Source organism: Cebus imitator, unplaced genomic scaffold (genome assembly GCF_001604975.1).
Source record: "Cebus imitator isolate Cc_AM_T3 unplaced genomic scaffold, Cebus_imitator-1.0 Scaffold52, whole genome shotgun sequence".
Classification (NCBI taxonomy): domain Eukaryota; kingdom Metazoa; phylum Chordata; class Mammalia; order Primates; family Cebidae; genus Cebus; species Cebus imitator.
In genome coordinates this window covers 2,916,855-2,940,410 of record NW_016107367.1, presented here as the reverse complement: position 1 = coordinate 2,940,410, position 23,556 = coordinate 2,916,855, and the positions used below count along the sequence as shown (strand labels likewise).

General features: G+C 45.0%; 1 protein-coding gene across 3 annotated transcripts in view; it reads left to right on the top strand.

Moving 5' to 3' along the window:
* Nucleotides 1-23,556, top strand: part of WDR25 (WD repeat domain 25) — a 152,360-nt gene that overhangs the window by 82,298 nt on the left and 46,506 nt on the right. For all 3 annotated transcript variants that reach the window (XM_017528119.2, XM_017528118.2, XM_017528120.2), the window contains exon 3: nucleotides 8,839-8,986. In XM_017528119.2, the coding sequence (XP_017383608.1) occupies nucleotides 8,839-8,986 (148 nt within the window). The remainder of the gene's footprint in view (nucleotides 1-8,838; nucleotides 8,987-23,556) is intronic.

Genomic DNA, 23,556 nt, shown 5'->3' with positions numbered 1-23,556 from the left:
GAACAACACTGTGAACCAACTGGGCTTATTTGACGTTTATGGAATGCTCCATGTAACCATAGCAGAATATACATTCTTTTCAATTGCCCATGGAATGTCCTCCAAGATTGACCATGTAAAACAAGTTTCAGTACATCTGTAAAGATTGGAATCATTCAAAGTGTATTCTCTGATTACAATGGGATTTAAATTAAAAATCAAAACAATAATATCTAGAAAATTTCTAAATATTTGGAAACTAAATAACATATTTCTAAATAGCCCATGGGTCAGTGAAGAAACAGATATTAAAAAGTATTTGGAATGGAATGCAAATGAAAAAACAATATATAAACATTTGTGCAATGTTACTAGAGTAGTTCTCAGATGGTAATTTATAGCGTGAAATGTCTATATTAGTTGGGAAGAAATTTTCAAAACTGCGATCTCAGCTTCTACCTTAAGACACCAGAAAAAGAAGAACAAATTCAACCCAAAAAAGCAAATAAAGGTAAGAGCAGTAATAACCGAAACAGCAAATAGAAAAATAGTAGAGAAAAATCAGTGAAACAAAAAGTTGGTTCTTTGAGACCAATGAAAGGTATATTTAGCTAGACTCATGGGAAATAACAGAGAAAAATCACAAATTACTAATATTAGGAATGAGAGAAGTGACCTAATTATAGATACTGCAGACATTTAAAAGACACTAAGGTAATATGATCACCTTATGCCAGCGAATTCTACAACTTAGATGATGTGGAAAAATGGCTTGAAAGACCCAAACAATAAAAGCTCATTCAAGAAGATAAACCCCAAAGCCTCATATTTATTTAAAAAAATTGAATTCATGATTAGAAACCTTCCCACAAAGAAAACTCCAGTTGAAATCTCACTAGTGAATTCTACCACTTCAAGAAGAAATCATACCAATTTGTTATGGGATGAATTGCATCTATCCCCAACTCCAAATTTATGTTTTGATATCTTAACCCCCCAGTGCCTCAAACTGTAGCTTTATTTTGAGATAGAGTCATGACCGAGGTAATCAAGTCAAAATGAAGTCATTAGGGTGGGCCCTATCCAATTCTCCCTCTACTCATATCTTATAGGAAGGGGAGATTTGGAGATAGATACGCATAGAGGGAGAAGCTATGTGAATATGAAGACGGCCATCTACAAGTCCAGGAGAGAGGTCTGGAACAGATCCTTCCTTCAGAGCCCTCAGAAGGATCCCACCCCTGCCAACAGCTTGGTTTCAGACTTCTAGTTTCCGGAACTGTGATACAACAAAATTCCATTGTTTAAGCCACACAGTTTATGGTACTTTGTGCTGGGGAAACTAATACATAATATATATACACAAACTCTTCTAGAATAGCAAAGAAGGGGGAACAGTTCCCAACTCATTCTATGAGGCCATTATTACCCTGATAGCAAACCAAGAAAAGGACATCATAAGAGAAGAAAGCAAGAGATCAATCTCTCATGAACATAGATGCGAAATTGTTTTTCTCTCTTTATCTTCTGCTTACTCATCTGAGATGCAAATTTTTTAAATAAAATTTTAGCAAATCAATCTAACTATATATCTGCATATCATGACTAACTAGGATTTGTCCCAGAAATGTAAGCTTGCCTTAACATTTGAAAATCAATGTAACTCAGCGTTAATGACTGAACTATAATATTAATGATTAATTATGAAAGAAAAACCATCTGACCATCTCAATAGATGCCAAAAGAGCTTTTGACAATATCCAACATTCTTTCATGATCTTAAAAAAAACTTTCAGAAAACTAGAACTAGAAGAGAACCCCTTTGAACTGATAAGGGACACCAACAAAAACATGAGCTCTAGTGTCGTTCTTAACACCTTCTCCATGAGATCAGGAACAGTCAAGGGTGTTACTCTCCCCATAGTTATTTAGCATTGTACTAGAGATTGCCAGTGTGATAAGACAAGAAAAGGATCCAGGTTGGAAAGGAAGTAAAACTGCCTTTATTTACATATAACATGATCGTCTGCAAATAAAGGCAGTTTTATTTGTATACAATTCCAGGAAGCTCACAGTGACTCATTCTGTAATCCAGCACTTTGGGAAGCTGTGGCAGGAGGATCATTTGAGGCCAGGAGTTTGAGACCAGCTTGGGCAACATAGTGAGACCCCCCCAGGTCTACAAAAATAAAATTAAAAGCAATTAGTCGGGTGGCATGTGCCTGCAGTCCCAGCTCCTTGGAAGGATTGCTTGAGCCCAGGAGTTCAAAGTTTTACAGTCAACTGTGATCACACCACTTCACTCCAGCCTGGGTGACACAGTGAGACTCTAACTCGGAAAGAAAAAAAAATTTCACTGTATCTATTTAAAAAAAGCTTCTAGAACTAAAAAGTGAGTTTAGTAAGGTTTCAGAATCCAAGGTCAATATACAAAATTAATTGTATTTCTGCAGATGAGAAATGAACAATCTGAAAATAAAAGTTAAAAATACCATTTACAATATTATCAACCTATGAAATAATTAGAGATAAATTTGACAAAAGACATTCAAGATCTTTTCATTAAAAAACCCACAAACTATTGTTTAAGAAAATGAAGACCTAAATTAATGGAGAGACGCATCCTGTTCATGGATTGGGAGACTCACTATTACTAAGGTGTTTTCCCAAATTGGTCTTTAGAATCAATGCAATCCAGTTCTAGAACACAAGCATCTTGAAGGATTCCCAAAGCTTTGGCAAACGGGCTGATTCCACCTCTTTGGCGAAGGGTTAGGTGCTGGTTGCACAGGCTTGGGCTGAGCTGTGTGAGTTTGAGAATGGTCTCTCAAATTATTTTCTGGGGTAACGGACTGTCAAGAGGTGGGGTGAGGCCAGGAGCCAGGCCTGACTAGGAGGGTCTCCGAGACAAGAGCGAGTGGAGTAGGGCCACGTGGGAGGCAGAAGTTTGACGTCCAGGTGATAGGGTTATGAATGACTCTTATTTTCTTTGTATTTTTCTGGTTTTGATTTTTTTTTTTTTTTTTTGGCAGAGCACACATATTTCCAATGAAATCAGAGAAACAACAATCCTGTGGCTGTTTCCTATGGGATTTTGTTTTTGCACTTCTGCATAGTTTGAAGAACTTACAAGGAGACTGTGTTATATCTTTTATAACCAAAACCGAAAGGCAGGCAGGCAGGAAGAACATGACCTGTGGCTAGATCGATACTTGTTAAATCTTTGGAGACTGTGAGGAATTCCTGGTGGAGCCATATCCTGGTAACGAGGACACAGAAACTACGGTAAATACCGAACCGACAAATGACTGCACCATATTTTACTTGTCATGTTCTTTTCAAATCTGTTGCTTTTGTCGGACACAAAGAATGTCTCCAGTTAATACATGAAATCATCGTGGAACATTTGACAAAAGACTTAACTCCTTAATTCTATGAAGGCATTTTGAGATCTCTAATTACTTGATTGAAAAAAGGCACGCACTTCAGTCTGATGCAATGTTTGGGAATTAATCTTTAAAACCTGACAGTGAACATTAAATTCAATTAAGGAGAACGATGGGCTCCTTCACCCTAGGTAGCTTTGAGAGGTAGCTGACTGGTCTGCATTGATTCTGATGCTGTCGTTATCCGTGCGTCTACTAGGAGAGCCAAGTGTGCATTTTTCACCTCAGAGGGGACGTGTCAGACAATTTTCAGACTGATGGATCTCCTTACATGTTTCCGTGGCTAATTCGGGAGTTTCCCTGGACAATAATTCAAACATTCTGATTTGCTGCTTTTGGCCTTGGACATCATAGAGTTCAAGCTTTTTTTTTTTTTTTTTTCTTTCTTCTTTCTTTCATGACTACCATGTCCTTGTCTCCCCTCCCTCCTCTCCTCCTTCGCATCCTCTCCTCCCCTTCCTTCTCTTCTCCTTTCCCCCTTCCCTCTCCCCCTGCTCCTTCCTTCCTTTTCCCCTTCTCTTCTCCTCCCTCTCTATCTCCCATCCTGTTTCTTTTTTCTCCCTCTTCCTACTTCCTCCATCCCTCTTTCTCTCCCTTTTTTCTTCTTCTCCTCCTCCTCTCCCGCTCATTAATTTAATATTTTTATTTTAAAATAGGAAATGTTTTAAACATACTCAAAAGTATAGAAGGTAACTCTATACCCATACACCCGCCCCTGAGATTGTCAAATCCCCAGGTGTCCATTCTCAGTTCTCAGTGGACCCACCTGCCAGCACTTGACATGGTGACCAGTCTCTTTGTCAAACACTCTCTTCTCTAGGCTTCCAAGATTCTGCTGTGTTTTTCTCCCACTTTACTGGCCTCTTCTTAGACTTCTTTCTGCTTTCTCCTTCTTATCCCCTGACTCCCAGCCTTTGAACCTTGGGGGCCTGGGGTTGAAATGTGGGACTCCTCTCTGTCCTGTCTGCATTTGCTCCGTAGGAGAGCTCATCCAGCACATGGTGGCAGCACCATTTCCATGACAATGGCGTCCAAAGCTCAGCCTCTGCTTTGAACATGGCAGTGGTATGGGAATGAGTCTTTATACTGCCTGCTCTCTGTCGTTCAAAACTGAGCTCTAGGTAGGTCCTTCCCTCAGATTTACGCCTTCTGTAGGCTGACCCATTCCTGCAACTAAACCCCTCTCAGTGCTTGGCCAGGAACTGCCAGTGTGTCCCGGTCTTTTCCCTTGCCCTCATATCCTACCTCCAGTTCAGGGAAATCCTGTTGCTTCTACCCTCCAAGGCAGGCCACTTCTCTACTGCCTCCCACTGGTCCAAGCCATTTCTTCCTCTCTCCCTGGATTCTTGCAGAAGCCTCCTGATCATCTTCCTTCATTTCCCTTGCTCCTCATTCTCCTCCCTGCATGGGAGCTGGAGTGGTCCTATTGGGGTGGAACCAGCCCCCATTCCCTTCCCTTCCACCTGCAGAGCCCTGGGATGCCCCAGCGCCTTGTGGTTTTCTGACTTTGTCCCTTTCTTACCACCTCCCGCCAACCCCGAGTCTTGTTCACCCTCTAGCTGCAGTGGCCTTCTTGCTGTTGCTTGGCCATGCCAGGCATACTCCTGTCCCTGCCTGAAGCTTCTTCCCCTAATTTCTGCATAGCTTGCTTTCTCACCCCTTCAGGTCTTCCTCCAAAGTCACCTCCTCAGAGAGGTCCTACCTGGCCATTTCAAACCCTTCCCCTGACCTTATAAAGCCCTTTCCTACTCACTTTTTAGTACGTCAGTCTTTACTACTGCCTTATGTACTATGGATTTTTATTTGTTTAGTGTCTGTCTCCCTCACTAGAATATAAGCTCTTTGAAGGCAGAGATTTTTGTCCTATTTGTTTACTGTTGCACAATGCCTGGCTAAAACAGGTCCTCAGGACATCTTTGTTGAAGGAATGAATAAATGAATGAGTTTCATAGGAAACATTTGGGCATATTTTCTTCAGAGCATTCTCCATCTCTCCCTCTCCTCATCTCCCTTACCCCATTTCATCACCCCAGTGCATTTCATCACTGCTACCCTATCCCAGCTCCCCTACCCCATCCCATCTCCCCTTTCTATCCATCTCCCCTTCCCATCTCATCTGTCCTTCCCATCCCATCTTCCCTCTCTATCTCATCTCCCCTACTCCATTCCATCTCCCCTCTCTGTCTCATCTCCCCTCCCCGTCTCTTCTGCCCTCCCCATCTCATCTGCCCTCCCCATCTCATCTCCCCTCCCCTCCCCATCTCCCTCTCCGTCTCATCTCCCCTCCCCTCCCCATCTCATCTCATCTCCCCTCTCCATCTCATCTCCCCTCCCCGTCTCATCTCCCCTCTCTGTCTCATCTCCCCTCCTCATTTCATCTCCCCTCCTCATTTCATCTCCCCTCCCATCTCATCTCCCCTCTCCGTCTCATCTCCCCTCCCCGTCTCATCTCCCCTCTCTGTCTCATCTCCCCTCCTCATTTCATCTCCCTCCCCATCTCATCTCCCCTCCCATCTGATCTCCCTCCCCCATCTCATCTCCCCTACCTTATGTACTCTCCCCGACCTGCTCTACCCTCCCTTTGGAAGAGCTGCTGCTGAGTGTTCATAGCTCCTTCCTCCAGCCCAGTTCCTCTCTCCCTTCCTAGCAGTGATTGGCCATCCTCATGCATTTTTTTATGGTCTACAAATGCAAAAATAAATGTGATCTTTTTGTGTGAATGTATTTTTAAAAACTGTGTCAGAATACACAACATAAAATTGACCGTCTTCACCATGATAAAGCATACAGTGCAGTGGCGTTCAGCACATTCACAGTGTGAATGTGCCCACAGAACGCTTCTCACTTCATCTGTCCACAGAACGCTTTATCTTGGAAAACTGAAACTCTGTCCCCTTTAAACAACTCCCCGTTCACTCTCCCCCAGCCCTGGCAACCATCATTCTACTTTCTATGTATCTCTGTGATGTTTACTACTCTGGGTACCTCATATAAGTGCAGTTATATCGTCTTTGTTCTTATGTGGCTGGCTTATTTTACTTAGCATAATATCTTCAAGTTTCATCCATGCTGCAGCAATTGCCAAGGTTTCTTTCCATTCTAAGGCTGAATACTATTCCACTGCATGGATAGAACGCATTTTTTAAATTCATTCATCTGTCCATAGTCACTTGCATTGCTCCCCTCTTTTGGCCATTATTAATAATGCTGCTCTGAACAAGGATGTACAGCATCTCTTTGAGACCCTGGTTTCGGTTTTTTTGAGGAACCGCCGTGCTGTTTTTCACAGTGGTTGCACCATTGCACGTTCCCACCAGCAGTGCACAAGAGTTCCAGTTTTTCCATATCCTTGTCAATACATGGTATTTTTTGCTTTTTGATAGCAACCATCCTAATGAGTATGAGGTGGTGTTTCATGTATTTTAAAAACTTCAGTGGCATTGTACTTTGCATATGCAGTTTGACTTACATACTTAATATTAACTTTTTTACTGTTTGACCATGTGAATCCTGTAGATCTAGTTTATTTTACTATTTAAATAAAATTAAATTCATATTCACACATATTTTTGGATAACAGCAGTTCCCTGTGCCCCATCTCCCTCCCACGAATTCTTGAGCCACTTTGAAGCCTTCTGGCTGTGTCTTCGTTATTTCTGTTCGTGTTTCTAAATGTAAACACTGCTGTTTCTTGATTTTTCACTTTGAGACCCCAGCTATTGACCCTTAGTGAGGAAGAAAGGAACTGAGCTCTTTTCGCATTTTTTGAAGGCTACTCTTGACCATTTGTTTTCTTAAACGTAGACATTTACATAATCCCAGGAAACCAGGTTTCAGAGCTCTGATCCTGTGCATTCTGAGAACCTCAGGACTTGGCAGGTTGAATTTTCTCGTCTCTAATGAGAAGGTTATGCTTGGGATCAGGTTTGTAGAAGTTCATGGGTGTACTTTGTTTGGGTTTTTCTCTTATTAAAGACAATGAAGCTTGGTTTTCCTAATGGAACACGTCTGGGAATCCAGCTGTGTGCCAGCCATTGTGCTGTGTGCTGTGTAGGCATTACCTCCTCAGCCTTCACCACTGCCTTTGGGGTGGCCCTCTTCTTATCCCCCACTTCAGGGCGGAGGGGACTAAGGCCAGAGAGGCAAAGCCACTCTGCCAAGGCCTGTGAGCTGCAAGCAGCAGTACTCTGTGGGAGGCACTTAGTTCTGATTCCCACGCGCTGACTGCAGGTGCTCTTCTGCTTCTCGGCTTCAGTCTCTGAGTTACCTGGGTGATAGGTGAGAGCATCACCCTCATCCTGCAGTGACAGGAAGGTAGGGTACTGGCATTGCTGAGTACCTCTGTATGTCAGGCCCTGGGCCTACCCTGCCGCATTCCAAACTCTCTGGCTGTTCCGTGGCCTGCACGGTGTGTTTGGGGGCATTTGCTGGGAGAGCTGGTAGAAAGCTAAGCTCAGGGGCTCTTGCATGGTGTAGCCCTGGCTCTGGGAGTGTGAAGTTTTATACTTGATATCTTAGATCATTTTTCAGAAGTCATTGAGTATAACAGTGTTTTCTCCTGTGAGCCTCATGCCCTCATGGAAGGCCAGGGTGGGAAGGAGGGACGGTACCTTCTCTCCCCCAGCAAAAGGACAGCTGCCCCTAAGGCAGATATTTGCACTTTGACTGGTTGTAAATACAAGTGTGGCAGTTCCTTTTTGGATCTTAGTCTTATAGCAGAACCCATGAATGTAGTGGGGCCTTAGGTAGGGTCCATGGCAGGACAGATGCCAGGGTTGCAGGCGAGCCTGGGATACGGCTGTGAACGATGAGGGCACAGGACTGCCTCTTGGCTGCAGGGATGAAGCAAGTGTGAAGGGGTGGGCAGGTGACTGGCAGACACGGGAATGCTGTTTTCTTTTCTTTTGAGATGGTCTCGCTATGTCACCCAGCTTGGAGTGCAATGGTGCAGTCGTGGTTCACTGCAACCTCTGCCTCCTGGGCTCAAGCAGTTCTCCTGCCTCAGCCTCCTGAGTAGTTGGGACTACAGGCATGTACCACTACACCCAACTAATTTTTTGTAGAGACAGGGTTTCACCATGTTGCCTGGGCTGGTCTCAAACTCCTGAACACAAGCAGTCTACCCACCTTGGCCCCCCAAAATGCTGGGACTACAGGGGTGAGCTGCCGTACCCAGCCAGAATGCTGTTTTCTCAACCCCAGAAAAAATATGGGGAAACAGTCCTTCCAACTTACCAATCCCAAGCCTTTACATTTCTGCAGTGAAAAGTTTAACATCTAGATATAGATTTGGCGGTAAAATTATGGTAATCTAATTCCACCGAGACCTTTTTCTCTCTACAGAGGGGTCAAGCTGAGCCCTGGATACCAGGCCCCTGTTGTGATGCCTGGTGCTGTCTGTGTTTGCCTGCAGGTATGGAATGCTGTGGACTCCGGGTACTGCCTGCAGACCTACTCCCTGCACACAGAAGCAGTGCGGGCCGCTCGCTGGTCTCCCTGTGGCCGGCGCATCCTCAGTGGTGGCTTTGACTTCGCCCTGCATCTAACAGACCTTGAAACAGGTGAGTTTCTATTACTACCCTGAGGAGAGCTGACAGCTCTCTCATTGGGGAAGGTTCTCTGGTGGGCACGCAGCCACCAGCTGTCTGGTTGCGTGGCAGAGGGAGAGGGGCCTTGGGGTGGGCTCATGCTTGGTGACAGGGTTTCCAGACTGTTTAGAACTGTGACTCCCCACAGAGGGTAGGCCTCTGCCAGCCAACACAGAGGACCCCAAGGTTGTCTCAGCCCCAAGCCATGGGTCTGGATAAAGAGGTGGCTTTTAAATCTACTTCTGACGTGCAATTTGTGCCGAAATAGATTTAACTTTATCACTGTGTCCTTTGGTTGGAATCAGTTTAGAATTCCTGTCAATTCATTATCGTCGAAAGGCTGTGAGAAATGATTCCAGCTCATAAGGAAAGTCTTCAAACGAGTTCTGCTTTAATGCCCACACTGAAAAGGCACTTGGGGAGGATGGATTTGTGCTGGGTAAATCCTGAGGGGGCTCTTGACAAGCAGGGCGAGAAGGAGAGAGAAGTCAGTGGAAGGAACTTTCCTCATTGAGCGCTCCTGTGCAGCAGACACTGTCAGCACCCATTGCAGCCACGACCCCCACGTGAGCCCTGTCCCGGGTTTCCTGTGAGGACAGCCAGGGAGTGGTGGCTCTGGGATTCACACCTGTGCCATCTAACTCCCAGGTCTAGCTCCTTCCTCTCTTTCTTTTCTTTTCTTTTTTCTCCTCTTTTCCTTCCCTCCCTCCCTTCCTTCCTTCCTTCCTTCCTTCCTTCCTTCCTTCCTTCCTTCCTTCCTTCCTTCCTTCCTTCCCTCCTTCCCTCCCTCCTTTATTCCTTTCTTTCTTTCTCTTTCTTTCTTTTCTTTTTTCTTTCTTTCTTTCTTTCTTTCTTTCTTTCTTTCTTTCTTTCTTTCTTTCTTTCTTGTCTTTCTGTCTTTCTTTCTGTCTTTCTTTCTTGTCTTTCTCTCTCTCTCTCTCTTTCTTTCTTTCTTTCTTTCCTTTCTTTTTCTTTCTTCTCTCTTTCTTTCTTTCTTTCTTTCTTTCTTTCTTTCTTTCTTTCTTTCTTTCTTTCTTTCTTTCTTTTTTTCTTTGTCTCTCTTGTTGCTCTCTCTCTGTTTCTTTTCTTTCTTTCCTTTCCTTTTAAAGACATTCTTATCCCTTTCCATGAGCAGGATCCAGCTTCTTTTAGCACCACACTGCCTCCTCTCCAGAGCTCCTCCTCAGTTCCGTTTCTGCTGGGCTCCCCTGCCAGGAGCCCAGGGAGAGGCCAGATTTCACACCAGTCCCCAGGGCTTCCCTCGTGCCCCCAGTCCAGCATCTTGCCTGCCTGGTCCCACAGTGGTGGTGGCTCTGGGGCCTGCCTCTCCCAGGGTCTGGCAAGAAGGAGATGATAACTTGCTGGTCCAACCCCTACTGCTTATGCCCAGCATCCCCGAGCAGACACAGAGGGAAGATGCAGAAGGTAGTTTGTTTCCACCTTGAGTGTGGGTGGCCTTGCAGCTCCTTTGACTCCCATGCATGCTCAGTAGGGGAGGGGACAATACTGGTGGTCACAGGGCCCCTGCCAGGTGCCATAGGCTTTACACACAGCCTGCCCAATCCTCACTGCAGTTGCCAGCAGTGATTATTTCCGTTTTAAAGGCGAGGAGACTGAGGCTCAGAGGACTGAAGCAGCTTGCTCAGTGCCTCCCAGTGGTGCATGGCCAGCAGGGGTTTGAGGCCATGTCTGTGCAGATGCAGATCCCATGCCCTTCCCACCATGCCATGTATGTGGCGTTTTCTTCTCACGAAGCACTTCCCTGGTCTTGCTGATCTTCTGAACCCCTTGTGGAGTGGCCAGACTCAGGGAGTTTGATGCCACTTGATGATGGTGATGACTGGGCTGATGATGGAGCACTTACTACTGAGCACCCACTGTGTGCAGGGCATTCTTCCTCAGCCTCTGTACAGCATCTCATTTAGGCCCCACTTACCCTTTGAGACAGGAACCATCAGAATCGGCTGTACACACACTGGCCAGGGGCACAAACCAGCAAGTGGCAGAGCCAGGATGCACAGTCTGCCAGTCCCCAAGCCTGCTGCCTGACTGTTACATTCTGTTGTCTATGTGTACCATATGATATGCTTGGTATAAGGGATACAGAGCTGAACAAGACCCAGTGCCTACCCTGGAGAAGCTTATGTCTGCTGGGGAAGACAGAAATGCAGAGACAATCCCAAATTGCCGTGATGGAGCAAGACAGGAATTGTAAGAACATCTAGCTTGGAAATCAGACTTCCTGGAGGAAGTGAAACCAAGCTGAGCCATGAATTAGGTGGCCAGAGAATTAGGATGGAGGAGGTATGATTGATGAGGAGGAAAGTACGTTCTTGCAGATGGAACAAGGACAGAGTCGTCACAGGAACAGGATTCTATGTCGTATGCATGGAAGCCAAGGCAGGGTGTAATATGGGGCGCAGGTACCAGGGGAGATGAGTCTGAGGAGTGTAGGAGGTGAACCTCCAGCCTGTGGGTCACATGAGCATATGAGAAGTGTCCAAAGGAAAACACTGCTCACAGAGCAGAAACTGAGCTTACTCACACCGTCAGGTTACTCAAATCAAGTTCATTTGATGGCATTGATGGGTTCATATTGGCCCTTAGTCGTTATTTTCTCAATCAACAGATGTGAAACAAATGCATGCAATTGTGTGGGTGGGTGGGTCAGAGTGGGTGTGTCTTGACGGGGGTTCTGAAATTTTTTGACATTCAAAGAGGGTCCTCCTGCCTAATGAGTTGGGGACTGCCATAGCAGGTGGCAGCTCGAGGCCATTGCTGAGTTTGGAGCAGGCAAGAATCAGGGCTCGTCCGTGCTTTGGGTAGGCCTCCCTGGTAGCTCCCACTACTCCTGTGTGATATGCAGCCCCCGGTGGAGAGTTGGAGGAGCGGGAGGTAGAATACCTTGCCTGCCAGTTGGTGATAGGACTGCATTTGGACAACAGCTTGTCTGTCCCCAGGCCCAACGTGCCCCTCTAGCTATGGTGTGTTGGGTGGGTAAAGAAAAGCATGGCGCTGCCCCCAGGGCATTACCATCAAATGGGGGAGGTGATTGAGGACTCCCTCACTCCATCCCTCTGCTAGGAATGGTGCTCACCACTGGGTTCATCTCCTGAAGGCCCAGTTTCATTTACTCTGCAGTTACTTACTGTGCACCTACTGCATGTAGGACTTGGTGCTGAGGCCACAGTGGAGAGTGTGGTGGGCTCCTGGGACAGAATGATTGAGGGGTTTGGACCTCACCCTTAGGGAAGCTCCCCACACTCATACAGGGCCTGTCCTGCTCTCCTTGGCTAGCCTGGGAGCTCCATGAGAATCGGGGTCCTGTCCTGGTGTTCTTTGTGTTTCCATCCTCTGGCCAGGGCTGGCATGGAGCAGCTGCCCAGTGCCTGTTTGGGTGGGATGAGCTGAGCTGGTCCTTCCCAGGTCCTCCTACCTAGGCGGTGGAGCCCATCAGGGGCTGCCAGGGCTGGTGTGGGGCCTCCACCTCCCTCTCCCCATGTCTCCTGCCTCATCTCTGCACACTCCATCTGTAGCCCAGGTTTTGGCAGGCGCTCTCTTTAGCCATTGGGCTGGGCTCATGAAGCTCCTGTGGCTTTTGTCCTGCTTTGACTTAACTTGTCCTTTCTCTTTGCTGAGTCTGATCTCCCTTTTTACTGGATCTGCCTTTTTCCACCCTTGGTGATTTGGCTTTTTCATTTCAATCTAATTAGAGCTCCCTGCCAGGAGAAGGCAGTGCAGGGCGTTCTCACCGCAGCGCTTTGGGAATTAGTCACTTGGTACCCATTGTCGTTAATGGGAATTTGGCGCCAAGGCCATTTATCCTGGTGTCCTCAATCAATACAGTTAAAAATCTGTGGATTCTAAAATGTCAATATCTGGCCTGAAATATAGAAGGCCAGCAACATTTTATCTCATTAATTTATAGCTCTGACAGGCTGTTGGCTTATAGAACAACCATGAATCAACACTTAAAAAAAACCTGCTCACAGATTAATTATTTTTGGTGCTCCTGTTTCAGTCTGTAATCTTCCTAACAAAACTGGCATGTTAGGCTGAGGTGGCCTCAGGAAACACTGGCCGACTCCACCAGGGCCCTGAGCGTCGCCTATCTTATGATTCAGCTGTCCCACACACCAGCTCAGCTGGTCTCCTCAAAATCCCCTGAGAGCTCACTCAGTTCTAAGCGATCTTGTATTTCTTGCAGACTCCAGGCCCTGAGGCAGGTGTCCTAGCCTGACCCTGGAGCTGCAGCTGTAGAGGCGTGCAGGGCCTCTGTCCTTTCCCTTTGTTGGCTGCAAAGGAGATTCCTCTCCCTGGAGTCCTGGGGCCCTGGCCGAGCAGGGAACCCTGTCCTCCTTCCTGGCATGGGCCAGCCCTCCTGATGTGTGGCGGCTCATCTGAGCCATCTGTGCCATGCCACCTGAGCCTACCTCCTAGCTCCTGGAGGCAGAATGCGTGAGAGGGCACATGGACAAGCTGCACATATTGGCTTTTCCGCCTCCCCGAGCCAGGCCTCTTCACCTGCTTCTACCACACCGCCTGGTGCTGGGGCTGTGGAAGGGAGTAGCTGTGATAACGCATTCCGGGTGCTTTGCAGAATGCCTGGCACGTGGTAGGCCCTCAGCAAAGAGCTCCTCTTTTCCTCTTCCACCATGGCCATGAGGCCCTTGTTCCTGCTGAGTTGTCCAGATGGCCCTTGTTGCTGGGCCATTTCCCCACATGGGGCCACTTTTTGATCATCATCCAGAAGCCCCTGCTGGTCCCCTCTTTGGGCTTAAAGTTGTGCTCTTGGTCCCGTGTGTGGGTCTTGAGGGCAGACTGGAAGGAGCCTTGGGCCATCATGGGTTCTCCCAGTGTCTCCTCCACATTTCCCTTCCTCTTGGTGATGGGACAACACCTAATAGCCTTTATTAGGGCTCTCAAGTGGGTGTGGAGACCCCTAGCCTGCCTGGCCTGACCCTCTCCAGAGCCCCAGGTACTCATGGCTGTGGGAGGCCTATGGCCCTCTTCCTTCAGATGCCCACTGCCTGCAGCTCTGCTTCCCCAGCCCCTGGCTGGCTCCTCCTGCCCTGGGTGTCCCAGTGTCTTTTGGTGGGAGTCATGGTGTGTGAAAGTAAGCAACCCTCTGGGACTGGGCTCATAAGTGACCATTTCTCCTTGCTTTCCAAGAGGTGTCTTCTGGTCCCTCCCTTGTTTTCCAACTATGACTGGGCTTCCATCAGAGAAATGCTACAAGGAGAAACAGAATGACAGGTTATCTGAGCCCTTACTGAGGGCCAGGCCTTGGGGTATGTGGCCCTGGTTTGCAGCACACTGCCTGGCCTGCGTGGAGCTGAAATGAGTGAGTAGATGGTAGACTCTTTGCTTATGTGACGTGTTAAGTCTCCCCACAAGCCTGTGAGAGGAGTGTTTTTGTCCCTATTTCATGCACCCAGAAACTGAGGCTTAGAGTGGTCAGTGACTTTCTTGAGGCTGTCCAGCCAGAGGTGACAGAGCTGGGGTCCAGTGCTGGCCTGTGACTAGTAGAGCTTCTGCTGTTGAGGTATGGCGTGGCATGCCCTTCCCACGTCTGTTTCCCTGCTGTGAACAGTTTGCTCAACCTGACACCTGGGGAGCCTGCTGGGCAGCAGCTCACCACCTGCAGAGGATAACATTGGGCCTCTGGGAAGAAGGAGTGCCCCAGACTGATGGTAACTGATCCCTCCAATTAAGTGGCCCACTGAGGGAAAGAGGCCTCTCCAGTGATGGACAGCCACACTCCAGCGGGAGAAATGCTAGCCCTGCTGACTTCAGACCACTTGGCATGGGAAGGGTGAGAAGTATCCAAATGAAAACCATGGCAAAGAGTCCCAGGAGTTCCTGGGTTTTGAAGAAGGGGCCACAGAAGGAGATTCTTGTTGTATTAAGCCTTTGAGGTGATACTGGGTCCTGCTGGTCCTTGGAAGATGTGCTGCAGAGGAGCCTGGGCTTTTCCTGTCTTCAGCTTTCTGGCACTGTGGCTGGAGTTTCCCTAGCATAGCTCAGGAAGACTTGATTAGGTATCCCTCAGGTGCCCACAGACCTGAAGGAAGTAGAAGGAAGCTGCTGGGCACATTTACAAAGCATCTGATACTTATATGTACATGCTCCTTGAGTCCTAGGGGTTGTTGCCACTGATCCAGAAGTGAAGGCTCAGAGGGTCTCCATAGCCTAGTGAGGTCTGAGCTGATGAGGGTTCCCCCGCGGCCGCCATTCAAGTGCTTCCTTGTCCAGTGAGCAGCCACCTGCCTTTCTTTCTCCCACCACACAGGCGGAGCCTGCAGCCTTCTCCTCCTTCTGAACTCTGTTTCTCTCGTTGTCTATGACCCTACTTACCCCTAACCTTTCTGAACATTCTGTTGCTGGCTCCGCTTTCTCACCCACTTATGAGTGGGTCTGTTTTCCAAGACCAGCCTCTGTTCCCACAAATATCCTTCCTCTCTAACTCTGAAAGTGCTTCTCCTCTCTCTGGATCTTGTTTTCTCTTCCACTTTCCTTACATCTTTCGAGTGAGAAGCTGACCCTAGTTATGGATATTAAATCAAATGTTATTAAACTTCATCACATCACCATGCCAGCCCTTAACTGCCACTTGGGGAAGTGCCTGGAGATCCCTCACATCTCTGCAAACACAGCTCAGTGTCCTCATCTGATTAAGCTCATGCCAGCCCTCTAGACAAAGAAAAGATGGCTTCTAATCCAAATTATTGTTTTCTGTTCATGACCATGACTGCACAGTGGTGATGTTTGATGTGTGTGTGTTTGGTTGCAGCTGCATCACAGTTTGGTGCCCTTTTTAGGTAAGGCTGCCGTTATTGACTGACTCGAGTTAGTCAATAACCGTAAATATGGTTATGTCATGTTTGCTGTTGGGATGGTGAGTTCTGAGTTTCAGAAAACCAACTTACTAGTAAACCACTGGGACATACCTTGTTTGCAAGTTGAGAACTCTTATTATTATTTTTTAAATTGTGGAACATTCAGTCTTGTCCAGAGAATTAAAAGCAGTGGCTGACATTGGTCTGGGCAATGATTTTTTGGATAAGACTTAAAGCACAGGCAACAAAAGCAAATATAGGCAAACAGAATTGCATCAAACTAAAAAGCTTCTGCACAGCAGAGGAAACAGTTAACAGGGCAAAGAGGCAGCCCGTGGATTGGGAGAGAAAATTTCCAAATCATACATCTGATAAGGGGCTAATATTGAAAATACACGAGGAACTTAAACAACTCAACAGCAAGAAGCCAAATAACCTGATTTTTTAAATGGGCAAAAGATCTGAAGAGACTTTTCTCAAAAGAAGAGCTGTGAATGGCCAACAGATATTTGCAAAAATGCTTGACATCTGTATTCATTGGGGAAATGCAAATTAAAACCACAATATCACCTCAAACCTGTTGGAGTGGCTATTTTCAAAAAGACAAATGTTAGCAAGTGTTGGTGAGGATGTGGAGAAAAGGGAATCCTTGTACATTGTGAATGAGTACAGCTGTTTTGGAAAATAGTATGGAGGTTCTTCAAAAAACTAAAAATAGAGTTACCATATGATCCTGCAGTCCCACCAAAGGAATTGAAATGGGTATGTGGAAGGGATCTCTGCACCCCATGTTCATTGCAGCACTGTTCACAGTAGCCAAGATACGGAAACCACCTCAGTGTCCATCAGCGGATGAGTGGATAAAGAAAATGTGGTGAATATTCACAATGGAATACTCTTCAGTCTTAAAAAAGAATAATCTGTTATTTTTGACAACATAGGTGAACCTGGAGGACATCACACTAAGTGGGATAAACGAAGGCACAGAAAGACAGATGCTGCCTGATCTCACTTATATGTGGAATCTAAAAAAGTTGATCTTGTAGAAGCATTGAGTAGACAAGTTTGTTACCAGGGACTTGGGGGTAGGGGTGGTTAAGGAAAGTGGAGATGTTGATGAAAGGGTGTAAAGTTTCAGTTAGACTGAAGGAATAAGTTTTAGTGATCTATTGTACTGCACGGTCACCACAGTTAATAATGTGTATTTCATAACTGCTAAAAGAATAGACTTTTAACATCCTCTCCAAAAAAAAAAAAATTAGTGAGGTTGTAGATATGTTAATTAGCTTGATTATTCTACAATGTATATACAGATCAAAACATCACATTGTATCCCCAGAATATATATATATATATAATTATTATTTATCAATTAAAAATTAATTAAAAAATGAAACAAAAAAGAATGGGAAGGAAAGAGCAGATCTAAGTATGTTATTAAAAGACACATTTTTAAAAATGGCAACTACTACTGTTTCTTCTGTTACTACTATTATTGCAATATTGCAGCTACCGTTTACTGGGACCTATCATTTGTGTGGGACTTAGCTCTCCTACATACATTATTTCTAACTCTCACAACCACCTTTTTTGGTCCTGGGTCTACAGATGAGGATACCAGGGCTGGAGGGGATTGCTGGCTGATGCAGGGCCACAGCTGATGGGGAATGTTCAGATGCAGCCTCAGCTGGCTCTCAGGCCAGACCCTTCCCAGGCCTTTGCCCGGATTGCCAAGATGGCCCCTGTTTCTGAGGCATAGAGTTTGATTTGAAAGTTAGTAAGCTTCTTTTCTTGTTAACTTTGAGTCAGGTTGGTTAAATTTACAGCTAGCTGAATACTTCCCAGAGGATGAGTGTAACGATATTGATTTTGGCGAAATGAGTCATATACCTACTGCCTGGGAACACAAGCTCAATTACCACAAGCCAACAGCATAAGCTTTCCCTTGTCAACATTTTTCCTACATGTTCGTCAGTCTGTGGATGTGAACAAAGCACCAAGGAGAAGGAAAGGTCACGAATAGCTGGCGGGGATGCAAGGTGTGGGGTACAGAGAGCTGGCCGAGATGAGACGGGGCCAGTCTCCATCTCAGCGTGGCTGACTCATGTGGCTCTGGGTGTCTCTCACCTCACTGAGCTTCCATTTTCCCGGCTGTGAGAGATGAGTTAATTACACCTACCACCCAGGGTGCGGTGTGATGTGTGCAAGCTCCAGACAGGCCTGGAGGTAATAGGCTCCTGATAAATGTCGTCCCCTCTCCTTGACTGTGAACTGCTTTGCCAGGGCTGCCTCTGAGCTCCCTGGAGAGGGGTGCAGGAGCTTATCTTTTCTTTCCTGGAGACCTGGGTTTCATGTGACCTGGATCAAATACCTATTATGTGACAGGAACTAGGCTGGGAGCCAGACATGTTGAATGGAGGAGCAGGGCCCTCACGATCTGGAGGCCTGCACGATAATAGGGTCCCAAGCGTAGATGTTACAGTGGACAGGTGGTGCTGCCCTGGCTACATGTGTGGTCACCTTGGGGAGCTCAATGTCTCCACCTGAGAAAGGAAGAGGGGCAGCTTGGAGGAGCCACCGTTCCAGAGTTCCCAGGTGCCTTATCACTGTCAAATGGAGGTGGAAGCACTGGTCATAGAGTCAGTAGAACAAATGGAATTTCTGCATTGTGTTTTAAACATGTTTTTGCTTTAATGATTTTTTTATTTGTATTATTATTGATTCAAGGAGAAAAGAAGTGATTTTTCCTAGCTCCAAGAAGATCCAAAAAGTTTTCATACTGGTTGAGCTTGTTATAATGAGATCAATAAAGTCAGTGCCAGTGGATTAAGTATTTTAAAACTCAGTTTTCTATAATAAGCATACAGTGAATAAACAGAATTTTCTATATCAAACAGGTAAACAAGCAAGATGGTCTCAAGGTTAAATGTTATATAACAGCTAACCATTATGCTGAAAGTAGCATTGCCCAGGAGAAGATATGACAAACAAGCTCCTTGATTTATGAAAAGGTAGAGAGGAAGAGCCCATCTGACAAGTTAAGACCTTCACCTCCGGCATGGCTGGTGTTCATGTTCAATATATTTCACTGATGAATATTTTCTAGACTTTACCCACATCTCTTTAACAAATGTAAAGGGCAGCCCAGGGCGTTGTACTCTCAAAGCCTCATGACAAAAGCTCAAAAAACATTGATCTCTGGAGGTTCTTGCTATTTACAAACCTGTATCCCTGGGTTTTAGTTTGTGATTTAACTGAGGATGAATTCAATAATTTGCCATTTAATTTTGCAAACTATAGTAGCTCCCTTTTGTTGATTGCTGTTTGCCATGATCTGTGGAAGGCTTCATGTACCTCATTACATTTAGCTGTCGTGACAACCTTACATTTGTAAGAGTGTGAGACACAGCAGTGCAGGGTCCTGCCCAGGGCCTCTCCACTGGAAGTGACAGAGCTGGGGTGGGATCTGGGTCTGCGTAGCTTGGAAATCCTCAGCTGTACCATCTTCTGCTTCCAACATTGTGCCAGATAACGATGGCTATGGTTCTGATTTCTGAAACAAAGTCTTATTTGAGAACTTCTTGCTTAGCAGGATTTTTAACTTAATGTTTTTCACTAGGTATCCAGAAACATATTTACAAATTTTTAAATCTTGTAGTTTTGAACGCTTTTAATGAAGAAAAGCAGTAAAGACCTAGTTAGTATAAGTACAAATAGGAAAAATGTATAAACTACAGCTTATCTTCTAAATGGAAATACTTAAAAGACAGATTTTCAGTTTCTTTAGGGGGTTGAGGAAAAATAACATTCAGATTTTTTTTTTAGCAGAAAAAGTTCAGTTATCATCTTTTAGCAATTCAGCTTTCATGTTTTCTCTCATCTGTCTTTCCCATTGTTGGCAAGACTGTATCACTGCACTTTTGAAAAAACATATGGATAATTCACTGTCATTTCTGAAATTAAGCATATGGTTATATGCTATGGTCCAAAAAACAAGGGAAACTCTTCTCCAGGCAGATAGACTTTGTGTTCTTTTTGGATTTAAGGATTGGCAATGAATTCCAAGTGAGCAAGAAGCCGGTCACTGAATGTTCTCAGCAATAAGCATAGTTGTCCCTGTGGGGAGAAAGACCCTGGCAGTCCTGGGGCTTCTCAGTGGTGTGGGGGCTCCAGTGGCATCCATGCCTGCCTTTTCTGTCTAGGGGATGTGATGGTGGTCCCTGCCCTCAGTCTCCAGATGATCCCCAGCCACTTCGCTGAAGCCAGTGTCCTGAGGTCTCTGTGCTGCCGCAATGCTGCTCTGAGTCTCTGGCATAGGCACATGGGGACCGAGGTGGCAGCCCTCTGCCTGTGCTCCCTGAGCAGGGGCACTTGCTAACTGTGCATGTCATGGTTGGCTTCTGATCACCAACTGTAGCTTAAAAGGTACGGTTTGCCACGCTCTGTAGAAGGCTTTATGTAACACCTTGAGTTGCAGGTGCGTTTCAGGAAAGGAAAAGAAGAGTACATTTTTTGGGGGGAGGAGGAGTACCAGATTTCCAATTAGATCAATTCACCAAGAAGCAGTTTTTTGGTTTACTTGAGAGTGTTGTCTGTTGATCTAATGAGAAGGACATAACACAAAGACCATCATCTTACAAGTCTGCTCATTTCCTTCATGACTTAAAAAAAATCTTTATTTATTAGAAAAACAGTATTACAGCAAATATATTAGTATAATTTAAAAAGTTATCTTACTACCTCTAGAACAACTCATTTCATTTCAGTGAATCTCTTCCCAGTCTTTGTCCATATCAATAGGGGTCCCCAACCCGTGAACCACAGACTGGTACCTGTCTGTAGCCTATTAGGAACCGGGCCGCACAGCAGGAAGTGAACGGTGGGAGAGTGAACATTACCATCTGAGCTCTGTCTCCTGTCAGATCAGCGGCAGCGGCAGGTCCTCTTAGGAATGGAACCCTATTGTGAACTGTGCTTGCGAGGGATCTAAGTTGTGCTCTTCTTATGAGAATCTAATTAACCCCTGCTGATCTGAGGTGGAACAGTTTCATCCCAAAAGCACCCCCATCCTAACCGCTGGTTCATGGAAAAATTGTCTTCTACAAAACCCATCCTTGGTGCCAAAAAGGTTGGGGACTGCTGTGTATCAATTCCCATTTAATACTCTTGTAATTAAAGAACAGGAATCAAGCATTGTCCATCTTGCTGCAGACCGCTGTTTGTGATTCCAGTGTTCAGTGGCTTTTCAGCATCCCATCAGGCAGAAAACCACGTTTTCACTATTCTCCTCAGGCTGGACAGTTAGGGTGTTCTTTATAGTCCCTTCTCCATCCAGGTTATGTGGCCTGAAGCAGCCAGCTCTTGGCAACATTGTGATGACACAGGGTGACCATGAAAATCTTTTGTGCCATCTGCACTGCATCTTGTAGCAAACTAGTTAAGTGGCTTATGGAGCTCAAAGAGGTATAGATTCTTTATTTACAAAAAGTCAAGTATTTCCAAAATGTTCTCTGCTGATAAGTAACTGCCAGTTATAGGCCCCTAGAAGATATTAGAAAAAAAAAATCAACACACTTTATTATCCATCATGGCAAAAGTAATGCTTGAACAAAGGATGAAAGAGTAACTGCTTTCTAAAAAAGTTGTACTATGGAGAGAACATTTTGAAAACAGAAGTTTTTAATTGTTTCCATTGTTACGTGATTTTTGTTGCCAAAAATGATGTGTCACCTATTAAAATCTCAAATATCTTCACCCTTAACCTGGGAATAGTGCTTTTCTAATCTGTTTTAAAATCCTTTAAATGAAAATTTCAGTGGATTTTGAGCGGGGTTGTTAAAAATATGATAATGCAATAATTAACCTTCTGATTAGTTGCAGGAGCTATTATTTGATATTAGGGGTAATGGAGCTTTACTAGCAAAATGTTCACAAAGTCTTTTGCATCAGTGGTGGATAGAAGTGGAAAATGTCCAGGCAGCCCAGCCTCATGAAGTCTCTTGGTGCCGCAGGCACCTGGCATGCACCTTTCCCCGCCGCCAGGATGCCCAAGAGGAGATTGGTGTGGTTGTCAGCTAAACCTGCTCCTGCAAAAGTGGAAGTGCAGCCGGAAAATGGCAGCAGCAAAGGATACATCTTCAGACTAAAACATGCAAACAAAAGGGAAGAGGGGAGCAAAGGGAAAACAGGCCGAAGTGGCTAACCCAGAAACTAAAGAACAGTTACCTGCAGAAAACGGGGAAATGAAAACTGAGGAAAGTCCAGCCTCTGATGCAGCAGGAGAGAAAGAAACCAAGTCTGATGAACCCCATATACCATGTCTTAGCAGTGGTCCCGGTCTCCTTTCTTATACAATCCAGAGGAATATTTTATCAACTATTTTGTAAATGCAAGTTTTTTAGTACCTCTGGAAATATTTTTAAGAAGGAGGGAATCCCACCTCATCCCATTTTTTAAGTGTAAAGGCTTTTTTTTTTTTTTTAAGAGGTGAAATCATTTTCTGGTTATTTTTTGGTACAACCAGAAAATAGTGTGGGATATTGAATTATGGGAGGCTTTGATTGTCTCGGGTGTCAGCTTAACATTCCATAGATGGGGGGTTAGTTTTTATATCCTATGATACAAAGCATATGAAATGACGATATGGAATCAGTCCTGCATTTAATGTCTTCGACATTTTAAAATTACTTCTATTCTCATGTTGTTTTTTGTAGAATTGTTCCCTAAGGAAAGCCATGCCTTGATCGTGGCTCTCCCTGTCAGAGTTGTGTGCACTCTGGAACATCTTTGGATGTGGTTGTCCTGTTTTCCAAAACACTTTGTTACCGTGCTATGAAAGATTAAATGTTTGAATATGTAGTGTACCTGCTGTTCAGTTGGGAATTGTGAGGCGTGTGTTACAGCTTATCAACATGTGAAGATACAGGTACTTGATGGCCTCTTAATGAAAATTTCCTTCCAAATTTTAAGTGAGAAAGTCACTGGAATAACTTTAAAAAAGAATTACAATACATGGCATTTTAGATTTTCGTTACATATGTTAAGAATTGTGTACAAATTGAAATGTCTGCACTGATCCTCAACCAACAAAATCTCAATTATGAAAGAAAAAAAAAAAAGAAGTGGAAAATGTCCTCCATGTGGCCAATGGTGAACCTCTCCCATCAAGATCCATGCATCTGTGTGTGAAAGAAACTTTGTCGGCTTTGATAGAGTTCAGTGGATCAACCAACCTACCTGCAACCAGACTACATTCAAATAACTGAATTATAAACAGTTCCCTACATTAAGAAAAATGGAAGCATATTCAATTCTGTTGCTCTCACTAGAAAGAGTATTACATAACTCATGATTTCAGAGAGGTTCGTTGATCCTCTTAATAAGAGTATATTAAAATATATTTTAAAATATTGACTTATCCTTGTATCATCCTTTAAAGTGTTCTATTTTTGGCATTTTTAAATGTTCATAATATGTTGGTGCAGAAGCACGTGATACAACTTAAATGTCTATGTACTGGTGATATGTGCCTTACGTTTTTCATGGATGGGGTGTACTGTCAAACAATAATAGCTTGGAGACCATGAATCTAGGCAGATTGGGTCTGTTGAAAGCCTCCCACTGTGACTGTCGTGAATACTGATTGATTACTTTCATTTCCACACCTGGTGAGCTGGTAGAGAGCCCTTCACTAATGTGTGGGGT